Here is a 12,500-nt window from a genome sequence, read left to right as displayed (position 1 = left end):
TGCGTCGCTGGTCACCTTTAAGATACCAACAACTCCTCTTCCTTTTTTTTGTCACATCACCCTTCTCGATTAGCAACCTCTTCCATTTTTAAGGAACCTCACCCCACCCCCCCCCCCCCTTTCCCATCCTACGTAACCCATCCCTTGGGCATTCAGACCGTAAGCCTAAACCGTCTTCATCAAATTGAGTCCCCTTCAGCTGGCTGAATTTTTGCTTCCATTGACTCGATGTGTCGTGTCAGGCTTAAATTTTCAAGATGGGTCATGCCCCGAAATAGCACCGAAGGTTTGGCTCATTTGGCATTCTAGGCAAGAGAAGGGGTAAGTGTGGTTTCTTACTTTCATTTCTGTAATGTTTTCCCAGGGATCGGTGGTGATAATGAGGAAAAAAATAGGAATTATTCCACCAGTGAAATATACAGTATATAGAACAAAATTATAGTTTATGGTAGGTTGTAATTTTAAATTTTGGGAATTGATAACACACGAGTACTATCATTGTTTTGTTCTTTGACATGATGTACATTTTGAAAAACTGACTCTACAGTAGATGACCATTAACCTCAAAGTGAACTATGTATAGAAAAGATTTGGAATAGGGCAGGATGTAATCTTAAAATTTTGGAATTAATAACCAAAGATTACTATCATCGTCTTGGTCTTGATCAAGATATACATTTTGAATAATTATCCCTAAATGGCCAGTTACTCCTCCATTAACCTCAAAGTTTAATTTCAGCTTAGGTAAATAAGGCTGAAACTGACTGTTCTTAATAATTTGGTTAAGGCTATAGTTATGCACAGCTAAATGTTCAATATATTTAGTAAAAGCTATAGTTATGTACAGCTAAATGTTCGATACATTTAGTAAAGGCTATAGTTATGTACAGCTGATTGGTTATAATTTAGTGAAGGCGATACCCATATATAGTTGGACACAAAAATTTATGGCACTTTTGTCTCTAAGTTTTACACCCTACCACACCCTCACTGCGTAGCTATTTCCGGTGTGTATCCTCGCCCACCTCCTCCTCGATCTCTTTCTACACTATCTGTTCAGCTTGTCGCGCGGTAATGGTGTGACAGGGAACACTTAAAGGTTTAAAGTCCACACATGAATAGCAGAGGCAAGGGACAGTGACATTGCCCTAGCAAGCAGGACAATACCTCTCGAGACTAACCATATTACATATGATCAGCGCCCAAGCCCCTCTCCATCCAAGTTAAGACCAGAGAGGGCCAGATAATGGCTGCTGATAACTCAGCAGGTAGACCTATAGGCTCCCCCCCCCAACCCCCACATCCTTTGCTCACAAGGATGGTAAGGTTGCAGAGACTAAAGGAACTAGTGAGTTTGAGCGGGACTCGAATCCCCATGTGGCGATCGCCAGGCAGAGACGTTACCAATAAGGCTACAACACGTAACGCCATGTCGAGTAATATGAAAACTGAGATTTCAGCTTTTTTTTTTTTTTTTTTCGTGAAATCTTACTTCAAATCTCAGGTCATTAATGGGTGCTTTAATGTTCTTGGTTGATTTATATGTATGAATCTTCTTCATAGGTTAAATATATATGTAAGAAATCATTCCTGATCTATAGGATACGTTAGACTAAAAAATACAGTAGAAATCTATTTCGATTCAGTCGGTAAGAATACAACATTATTATACTTTAAGACGTGTCTCTGTATAGAAATTTGTATTCGTCAGTTATGATTTGTTTATGCAAATCACTGATTGATTCTTATTTACGTAAATAACTCATCTATCAACCATCATTCCTAACTCCTTAGTAGTATACGGTGAGTCTGGAAAGTAATACTGTTACATATTATCTATGTTCTCGTGGAGTTGGGAATCATATACATTTTGCCCCTTTTGGTTATATTACTTATATGCAATTCATTTTCACTTACACTTTTCACTCTCATTTTCACTTTCATTTTACAAAACTTCATTAAATTCAGGTCAACATCTAAAAGACAGATTTGAGCTCCAACATCAATCGTCAAATATCGTTATTTAATGATAACTATACAGTATATATCTTTCCAGGGACATGTCAAGATTTTGAAGCATTTGCCCGTATACATGCTCCTTATCTGCGTTTCCACCACACGGTAAGTATTCCTACCAACGTTTTCAAAAATTCGTTCTACTTGTTGATTAAAATTTTCGATTTTCTGTGAATAAAAAAAAGAAAAAAAAAATCATGTGTATATTGTATTATTTTTGTATTTGTAGAAAAGTAAATCAAGGCACAGATGAATTATACAAATGCAAAAATTTAGATTAAAACGCTGTGTAGTCTCAACAACAACCAATGCAGCCGTTTATAGTCCAGTGCTGGACAAAGGCCTCAGATATGGCTGTATTCATGTTTTATAGTTTGGCCATTTCATCACCAAGAATTGGTGATGGGAAATTTTAGTCTGATCGCTCACTGCCTACTAACCTAGCATGGTTGGCCTTAACTTGTACAGCTTTGCTGATCATGGCGATACACAAATCCTTTCACCACGTTATTGTATTCCTAACGAGAAAGGACAGCACCTAAGATATAGAAAAAATTACTGAACAGCTGTTGACAAAAAAGAAGGAAGTAATGTACACCACTGCTAGAGAGCATCAATACAACCATAAACACACTGTACGAGCCTCCTGGGTACTACAGTGGTAACGTGTTCGCCTAGTATTCACATGCCAATACATCCATCCCAGCCTGGGACCATGAGTTTAAGCTGTTTACTGGAGAGGCCACTGCTGTGCTTGGGCACCACAGTGGGGTGTTGGGTTTGCCCGGCGGACGTTCCGGTAATCATCTATTCTGATGAAACTGGAACTGAAACCAGACACCTTTATCTTTTACCATCACAATAAACTTCTAATTTCAGCAAGGGCAGGATGGTTACTGCTTCCCACATAATGCCTCTGATTACTATGACGTCAGGAAGAGCGGTGACCCCTCAAGACAATGTAACCTTGACTACCAGTCGGTGAAAGACGGTTTGATACCCACGTATTGGCACGCGCAGATTTGTGGATACCACATGCACATAGGTAAACCTGAATTCGTTTTACTTTTTATATAATTACTTACAGCTTCGAAAGGGAAGTTTAATTCCAGATTTTGTTTTCATATCGGCTTGCTTTTGATCTTGAGTCTGTACATATGAGAGAGAGAGAGAGAGAGAGAGAGAGAGAGAGAGAGAGAGAGAGAGAGAGAGAGAGAGATCAAAGGGATATTTTGAAAGCCATATTTCGCATTTTCTCTTGTTACAGACTTGTGTATATTAACTAGTGATTTTTCACTTATTTCTCCTCAAATAGCAATGTCTTATCAAAATTGGAAGCTTGCTCATTAAATGAATATCTTTTGGCTTGTTACATCAGGATATGATTGCATGTGGATAGAAATAATATTGAAAATATTACTAATTCAGTAAAACCTAATGAATTTCAAAGTCTGACGATCAGTAACAAGTCTCTTTACTTTGTTTCCGTTATGAAAACTGAACAATATAAGAAAATGAAGTAGGGTACAAGTATGAGGATAGTAATGAGAGGATATAGTGGTGAATTTGATGATGATAGAGGAAACTCTTTAGTTATGGTAAGCAGCTCTTCTAGAAGAAGGATACTCCAAAATCAAACCATGGTTCTCTAGTCGTGGGTAGTGCCATAGCCTCTGTACCATGGTCTCTCACTGTCTTGAGGCAGTGCCCAATGTGTGCCCTCAAGCACACATTGGACACTATCTTATTTCTTTTCCTCTTGTTTTTCTAAAGTGCATATAGTTTATATATGAAAGATTTATTTTAATTGTTAATTACTTCTCTTGTAGTTTCCTTATTTCCTTTCCTCATTGGGCTATTTTCCCTGTTGGAGCCACTGGGCCTATAGCACCCTGCTTTTCCAACTAGGGTTGTAGATTAGCAAATGATGATATAATAATGATAACTAACCGTGCCTCTCACTCTTTCAGCTTACTGGTCTTTCTATGGTTACAACCACAAGTGTGATCTCGCTTCTGGAGAGAGGGATGCATTCTGGGAGTCTATCGTAGTGAAGGTTAGTGACACTCAATGTGGTAATTTTTTTTTTACATACAAAACAGCTAATACAAGAAACAGATTTCTAGCGGATGTTGTGAATAGTAACCCGGTAATCGAATTCAAGAATAAGATAGACAAGAGCATAAAAATCAAACGATTAAACCAATTCGCTCTACCCAAGAGCAATTGGAGACTACGCGGTTCGACCAAAACGTCTTTGTGACATCCAAAATCTCTCTCTCTCTCTCTCTCTCTCTCTCTCTCTCTCTCTCTCTCTCTCTCTCTCTCTCTCATGAGAGGGTGTGATTTCAGAGAAAATTAAAAATTAAATAGTCGTCAGTGCTACATTATAAGGATATACCCTTGTATAAACACACACACACACACACACATACACACACACACATATATATATATATATATATATATATATATATATATATATATATATATATATATATACAGTGTTTGTTTCTTTATTAGCAACTTTACGGAAAAACTAGTGGCCCGAGTTACTTTAAATGTTCAGGTGAGGTGCACTATGACACAAAGTGACCCCCCATTCAAATTTGGACTTCATAGGTCAAGATCAAGGTTGCACTGACCCCAAAGATCAGGTTCGATTTTTGGCTGTAACAAGTATATGTGTCTATGTGTATGTATGCTATCTAGACTTATGTGTATGCATATTATCCGCAGACAGTTAATGCGTACACCAACAAAGAATATCAATCGTTAATAACTTCCATTAGCCCTTGAATATCCTAAGCTACTCTACTGTGCGAGCGAACAGTTAGGTTATAACTGAGAGTCGAGGTGAATGCAACTAACTTTATTAAACAATCATATTGTTTATATATAGTGACTTGCGAGGAAGAACGTCACAAAAATTCAAACAACAGAACATGGGCTAGCGTGATAACACAGGTTGCTCTATCAACAGTGTAAGGAAGAGCGAGTGATAAGATAGAATATCAAAACCGTTACAGCGTACGAGCGAGTATGAAACACTAGTAAATAAGTTTCGATTCACATTACTTGGTAATTATTTGAAAACAATGATGGTATTCGGACAAAAATGCTTCAGATCAATCAGCTATTAGGAAAATTTTCCCAACTGAAAGGGCGATACACAAAACCGTACAGTACGCTCTCTCTCTCTCTCTCTCTCTCTCTCTCTCTCTCTCTCTCTCTCTCTCTCTCTCTCTCTCTCTCTCTCTCTCTCTAGAGATCCATACAAAGGATTGTCTCTGAGCTTCTTCAGCCTCTCTGATCTAATGTCATTTGGGTAATGGGATTCAGTAGATAGAATGAGCCTAGATGGAAAGTGTTAGTGTACTGTACTTCTGCTTGTTACAGATGTAATCTTCCTTAGCACGAAGATAACTTAATATATGGTAGTCCACATAAGAAAACTTAAAAAAATAAGGTGTATATGTAGAAATGCTCTGCAGTTTCATCCGCCACTGGACCTCTTCTTAAAGCGTTTATTATGAAAAGAATGAACGCTCTAAGAAGAGGTCCAGTGGCGGACGAAACTGTAAAGCATTTCTACATATACACATTATCTTTCAATTTTCCTTAAGTGGACTACCATATATCTGCTTGTTAAGCAATGAAATGCAGATCTCTTAGTCCCCATAAAGTTCGTGTTTTTTATGTCGGTTGTTTTTGCATAGAACCATAGATAGGCCTGTTCTTTACGAGATCTTTTCGAAGGCTTAAAGATGAAAAGGGTCCCATAGTAAGATTATCTTTGACCCTCTTTTGGGATGTTCTTCCTTACATGCATTTTCTTAAATACTTAGATATGAAATGATGAATAGATACACTTCAGTTTTCGAATTTCTTTTTATATTCAGTGTCATTTTATTGACTAAGACTGTTACAGTTTATTCATTCGTTTCTTCTGTATTGTGTTATTATGATTATTATAAGAAGAAAAGATTTATAACTACTCTAAAATGGGGGAAACAAATATTATGATTATAATAAGTCATGTTAAAATTGAGAGTAGTGTTATTACATAATATTTTACTTATATTATTTCTCTTACTCCTTGTCTCATCTTCTAATTGGGATGGCTGCTTGAATTTCTCTCTCTTTTAAATGTTCATCTAAGAAATTCCTTATTCAGTGTTAAGAATTGCGTAGAGATATTATTATTATTATTATTATTATTATTATTATTATTATTATTATTATTATTATTATTATGCCGGGTTTATGCTGTCGCTTTCAACTTTACATCCTTTCTTGTATTCTTTCTTGCTTATTTTTTTCCATCTTGCTGCTATTCCACAACTCTTGGTTTTCCCGCAGCTTAACTTGAGCAATAAATGGCTTACCCAGCCAAGACTCCTGTCTTTATATGGGTATGCCACATACCTACATAAGTAAAAAAAAATCCAGTCATTCCCTTCTCTTATATATATATATATATATATATATATATATATATATATATATATATATATATATATATATATATATATATATATATATATATATATACATATATATATGTATATATATATATATATATATATATATATATATATATATATATATATATATATATATATATATATATATATATATTTAATACTTATCAACTATCATAACTCTAGCGGTAGTATCTCAGCCCACCCGTTGAGACACTGCCGCTAGAGTTATGGGGTCCTTTGACTGGCCAGACAGTACCACATTGGATCCTTCTCTCTGGTTACGGTTCATGTTCCCGTTGCCTATACATACACCGAATAGTGTGGCGTATTCTCTAGATTATCCTCTGTCCTCATACACCTGACAACACTGAGATTACCAAACAATTCTTCTTCACCCAAGGGCTTAACTACTGCACTGTAATTGTTCAGTGGCTACTTTCCTCTTGGTAAGGCTAGAAGAGACTCTTTAGCTATGGTAAGCAGCTCTTCTAGGAGGACACTCCAAAATCAAACCATTGTTCTCTAGTGTCAGGTAATGCCATAGCCTCTGTACCATGGCCTTCCACTGTCTTGGGGTAGAGTTGTCGTGCTTGAGGGTACATTCGAGCACACTATTTTATCTTATTTCTCTTCCTCTTGTTTTGTTTAGTTTTTATAGTTTATATAGAAAATATCTATTTTACTGTTGACAATATTCTTAAAATATTTTATTTTTCCTGTTTTCTTTTTCTCACTTGGCTATTTTCCCTCTTGGGGTCCCTGGGCTTATAGCATCCTGCTTTTCCAACTAGGGTTATAACTTAGCATGTAATGATAATAATAATAATAATAATAATAATAATAATAATAATAATAACTGTTTTTTAGAACGGCACATCCTCTCCTCAATCAGATCCGTGACTATGACCTTGACCCGCGCCTGCACGAGGTGAGGTTCAGTCAGAAGAATGGCTGGTACACTCGTATCCCTGGACACTACGAACTCCGGGACGGGACCCATCCCGTGGCATACGTGGGGAAGGCGTCCCACGGATTTTATCATGACGACGGTGGCACCAACACCTGCTGCTATTACGAAGATACCCGGAATCCTGGTAAGATTAGCTAGGATCTTGCTGACTTTGGGATTTTCTTACTGCTTCTGTTTTCCCTCTCTTACAACCAATAGTTATTCTTGGGGATGAGAAAGGAAAGGGAGGCTTCATTCCCCGTCCCATTGGCATTAATCGTTTAATTCATATCGGTTAATTGAAGAGATACAGTTGGACGCAGGAATCCCTAGCACACCTCGTTCTGAAGAAGTGCACCCTGTCACACTTTTACTCCTCGATGAGTAACCAAGCAGCTAATGTAGGCTGTAGGGAGAGATGGTAGAAGTGGTGGACGAGGATTACACACAGGAACTCGCCGCACAGTAAGGGTGTGACGGGGTGCACCTATTCAGAGTGAGGTATATTAGGAAGTTCTGTGTCCAACTGTACGTATACTTCAAGCTGTTGGAATAATGGATGTTGTTACAATGTCATTTGCATTACTAAAAGCATTTCCTTTGAGACGGATGCAACATCTGTGTGCTACCCGAGGCTAATACGTTGTGGTAAACGAAGCATTTGATTTGGGAAGTGTCGGATAATGTTGCATATATCAAGTGCATCAAACGCCTTTGCTCATTATTATCATTACCTCCGCCAAGGAGGTAATGTTTCGAGTCGGTTTATTTATTTATTTACTTATTTATTTATTTATTCATCTGTGGATAGATCTTATGTCATGGACGACCCCATTTAATTTTGGAGATGATCCGGATTCTAGATCCGAATTTCCATTTTTCGCCATTTTAAAGATGACGTCAAAACAAATTGACGGATTTTGACAAAATTTCCACCACAGGTAGATCTTGGGCAGTGTTAGAGCAGAAGCGACCTAGGCTAACTCATTGTACAAATCCTTAAGGTCTTAGGAATGTCAAAATAATACCAGGAGCTGTCATAATCTCTAGTTAAGATAAGCTTGTTATTAGAGATCATGTACATCCAATTAAAAGGGAATAGTAATCGATTAGTATAGGCCATGGACGACTCAATTAAATTTTCATCATCAAAAATCTCTGATTGCTCTTGTTATTATTTTTATTATTATTATTATTATTATTATTATTGTTATTACTCTCGAAATTACAACCCTAGTTGGAAAGCAGGATGCTATATAAGCCCAAGGGTCCCAACAGGGAAAAATAGCCCAGTGAGGAAAGGAATTAAGAAAATTAACTACACGAGAAGTAATGAATAGTGAATATAGAATATTTTAAGATCAGTAACAATGCTAAAATGGATCTGCCATATATATGCTATGGAGAGAGATTTATGTCAGCTTCAACATGAACACATTCTCTACAAGTTTCGAACTGTGTAGAATTGATAAATCAGTGTTGAATTTCTCAAATTCTCAATATATATCTATATATATATATATATGTATGTATATATATATATATGTATGTATATATATATATATATATATATATATATATATATATATATATATATATATATTTAATTTCTTACTCGTACTGTTTTCTGTAAAGTGTAGCATAAAGAAATAATATAAAATACCTATCAGGAAAAATATTAGAATATCATCAGGAAATAGCAGAAGCCTTTCCCTGCATCAAAAACACACTATTATCATAAACATTCAGTCTGGCTGCCGTAAATGGCTTGTACTTATCATTCGTAAACAGGAGAGTTGCCAGTTCATATTAAAGCATCGGTTTTAGTGAGAGCAAGAGAGTTCCATTAACGTTTATCGCTATTAAAATTTAAAAGCTTGTGTTTGCTTCCTCTCATGCAGGTGATAATAATAGTAATAATATTATTATTATTATTATTATTATTATTATTATTAATGATAATGATATTACATTAATATAGTTCATCGATTGATATGTATAATAAGTTTTAAGGGGACTTTTAACTGAGAATACCAGATTTAATTATTTTTATATAGCTTTGAGCGTAGATACAAATTATCAATATATAACAGCTGTGCCTTTTCCATAAGGTTCATCCTTGATGTTGTGGTGATGCGTTTTGAATGGCTGAGAACTATGAAGCGTCAAGTAGGAGATGATGAATGGAGTATTATTGATTTAAAAGCTTAAGATAGAGACTACTGGCAAAATCTAACCGAGGCCCTTTGCGTCAAAGGCGTAGTAGGAAATGATGATGATGAAAATGATGATGAAGCTACAACCCTAGTTGGAAAAATAGGAGGCTATAAGTTCAAGGGTTCCAACGGAAAATAGCCGAGTGAGGAAAGGAAACAAGGAAATAAATAAACTACAGGAGAAGTAATGAACAATTAAAATAAAATATTTTAAGAACAGTAACATTAGAATATACATTTCATATATAAACTATAAAAACTTAAAAAACGAGGTAGATAAATAGAATAGAGCAGCATTCCCGAGTGTACCCTCAAGCAAGAGAACTCTAACGCAAGACAGTGGAAGGCCATGTTACAGAGGCTATGGCACTACCCAAGACTAGAGAACAATGGTTTGATTCTGGAGTGTCCTTCTAGAAGAGCTCCTTACCATAGTTTAAGAGTCTCTTTTACCCTTACCAAGAGGAAAGTAGCCAGTGAACAATTACAGTGCAGGAAAGTAGCCAGTGAACAATTACAGTGCAGTAGTTGATCCCTTGAGGGAAGAACAATTGTTTGGTAACCCCAAGTGTTGCCAAGTGTATGAGGACAGAGAAGAGTGTGGAAAGAATAGGCCAGACTATTCGGTATATGTGTAAACAAAAGAAAAGTAAGCCCTAACCAGAGAGAGGGATCCAATGTAGTACTCTCTGGGCAGTCAGAGGACCCAATAACCAACCTGTCGTGGCCGCTGAGACGATATCTGTCCCACTGTATAGCGTACTCGTGTCAAAATGCTTTAACCACTTTAAGGAAATATGAATACAGTACTTAGACACGATCCATTCAAACTGATAAAGTGTAGCCCCTTTATGACAGATGTCCTTCCTTTTTGACTAAGCTCACAGGATTAACCAGGGGTGGCTACGATTAACCAGAAGTTAAATCCAGTCTCTCTCTCTCTCTCTCTCTCTCTCTCTCTCTCTCTCTCTCTCTCTCTCTCTCTCTCTCTCTCTCTCTATATATATATATATATATATATATATATATATATATATATGTATATATATGAGTGGCTGCTGATGACTCAGCAGATAGACAAATAGGCTCCCCCCAAACACACCCATATCCTTAGCTCCTCTCTCTCTCTCTCTCTCTCTCTCTCTCTCTCTCTCTCTCTCTCTCTCTCTCTCTCTCTCTCCTGTTAGTCTTGCCGAGCATATATATTTCATAAGGTAAGGTTTCCATTTCTATAATGATAATTGAAACCGACATTTTTTTTCGAAATTTTAATCCCAGCCTCTTTGCCAGTTTTATACTATTGTCGTAATAAGACTCTGACAGATGGTGAGTTTTAATTCTGATTAACCAGTACATCTTGGAGGTCGCAAGGGTAAATTTATCAGGCAAAGATCAGTGAGCCATATTTAATCCCCGGAATGGTTGATCTTGGAGTATAAAATGCAGTGTTTGAAACTGCATAAGCTATCACACGATTGGAAATTTAACCAACACGTGGAAACAGTACAAAGCATCATCCTCGGACTGTGACTGCTCTAGATGGCTTAATTATGTTTAAAGGACAGTGTTAAACTTTTATGCACGAAAGGAAATCCCCCATCTTTGAAAAAAATACTGGTGGAAGGTGGAAAAAACATTGCATTCAATGGATGCAAAGAATCTCTAAGGAAAATCTACATGATAAATAAATAAATAAATATATATATATATATATGTATATATATGTATATATATGTGTTATATATATATATATATATATATATATATATATATATATATATATATATATATATATATATATATATATACGTATAACTATATGTATATATATGTATGTATGTATGTATATATATATATATATGTATGTGTATATATATATATATATATATATATATATATATATATATATATATATATATATATATATGTATATGTATGTATGTGTGTGTGTTTATCTATAAAAGATTTTGACGTTATTTAGGTGATCTTGAGCCAGCAAGTACATTTGTAAAGAAAAGGTGAGGGTAAAAACGATGCTTGTCCCAGTATTACTGTTAATTTCTTAATCTTCCTTTATTGTTGTTTTCAAAGGTTTTCGACTTGTCTCTAAAGAGAGCTTCCTTCAAGGAAAAATGAACTAAATGTTTAAGCTCAAACACGATAAGTTCTGCCAAAGAGCTCTTTTCAGCGGCCACCACCGAATGGTTTGACTTAAAGAGATTTCCCCAGGCCACGTACGTGACGTACCCCTAAAGAACTAGTTGGGTTCCTTGGCCTCGTGGGGTCATTACTGTAAGTTCACAAGAGGTTTTGGAGGGATATCGAGGCCCTTAGATCCTTTAAAGAAACAAAAAGTAATAAGTTGGGGAATGGAATATGAAAGGGCTTTTAACCATTTGAAAGCTGCCTTAACTAGCGATGAGTCACTCGCACATCCTAGATTTGATCACCCGTTTTTAGTGAAAATAAATGCAAGTAGTGTAGCTGTTGGTGGAAAGATTGTTAGAATTTAACATAGAAGGGTTCAACCACATAAAAAGTAAGGCTAACAAGGTAGCTGATGCCCTCTTTAGAGGTGCAGTAATATGAGTAACAACTCGGGCACAAAAGAGGAACGAAGAACAGACTCAAAATATTGAGGGGCCCCATCAAAATAGAAAACGGGATATGAATTCTCGCGAGGAGCAATTAGCCTTTGAGAGCCATGAGAGAGAGAGAGAGAGAGAGAGAGAGAGAGAGAGATATTCAGTTTCAGATAGTTACTCGTTGTTTCTGAATGTGCCTCGTAAGATTTTTTCTTATAGATTATCACATATTGCGCTCACGAGAAGA

At 36.2% G+C, this 12,500-nt stretch overlaps 1 protein-coding gene across 1 annotated transcript in view; it reads left to right on the top strand.

The window, feature by feature from the left end:
• The window catches only part of LOC137658539 (uncharacterized), a 57,156-nt gene that overhangs the window by 18,924 nt on the left and 25,732 nt on the right, over positions 1-12,500 (top strand). Inside the window, exons 2-5 of the mRNA XM_068393386.1 lie at positions 2,057-2,121; positions 2,896-3,061; positions 3,987-4,072; positions 7,396-7,597. Of these exons, the coding sequence (XP_068249487.1) occupies positions 2,057-2,121; positions 2,896-3,061; positions 3,987-4,072; positions 7,396-7,597 (519 nt within the window). The remainder of the gene's footprint in view (positions 1-2,056; positions 2,122-2,895; positions 3,062-3,986; positions 4,073-7,395; positions 7,598-12,500) is intronic.

Source organism: Palaemon carinicauda, chromosome 19, assembly GCF_036898095.1.
Source record: "Palaemon carinicauda isolate YSFRI2023 chromosome 19, ASM3689809v2, whole genome shotgun sequence".
NCBI classification, from domain to species: domain Eukaryota; kingdom Metazoa; phylum Arthropoda; class Malacostraca; order Decapoda; family Palaemonidae; genus Palaemon; species Palaemon carinicauda.
Note: the sequence above shows the minus strand (reverse complement) of the source record. Positions and strands in the feature narration are given on the sequence as shown.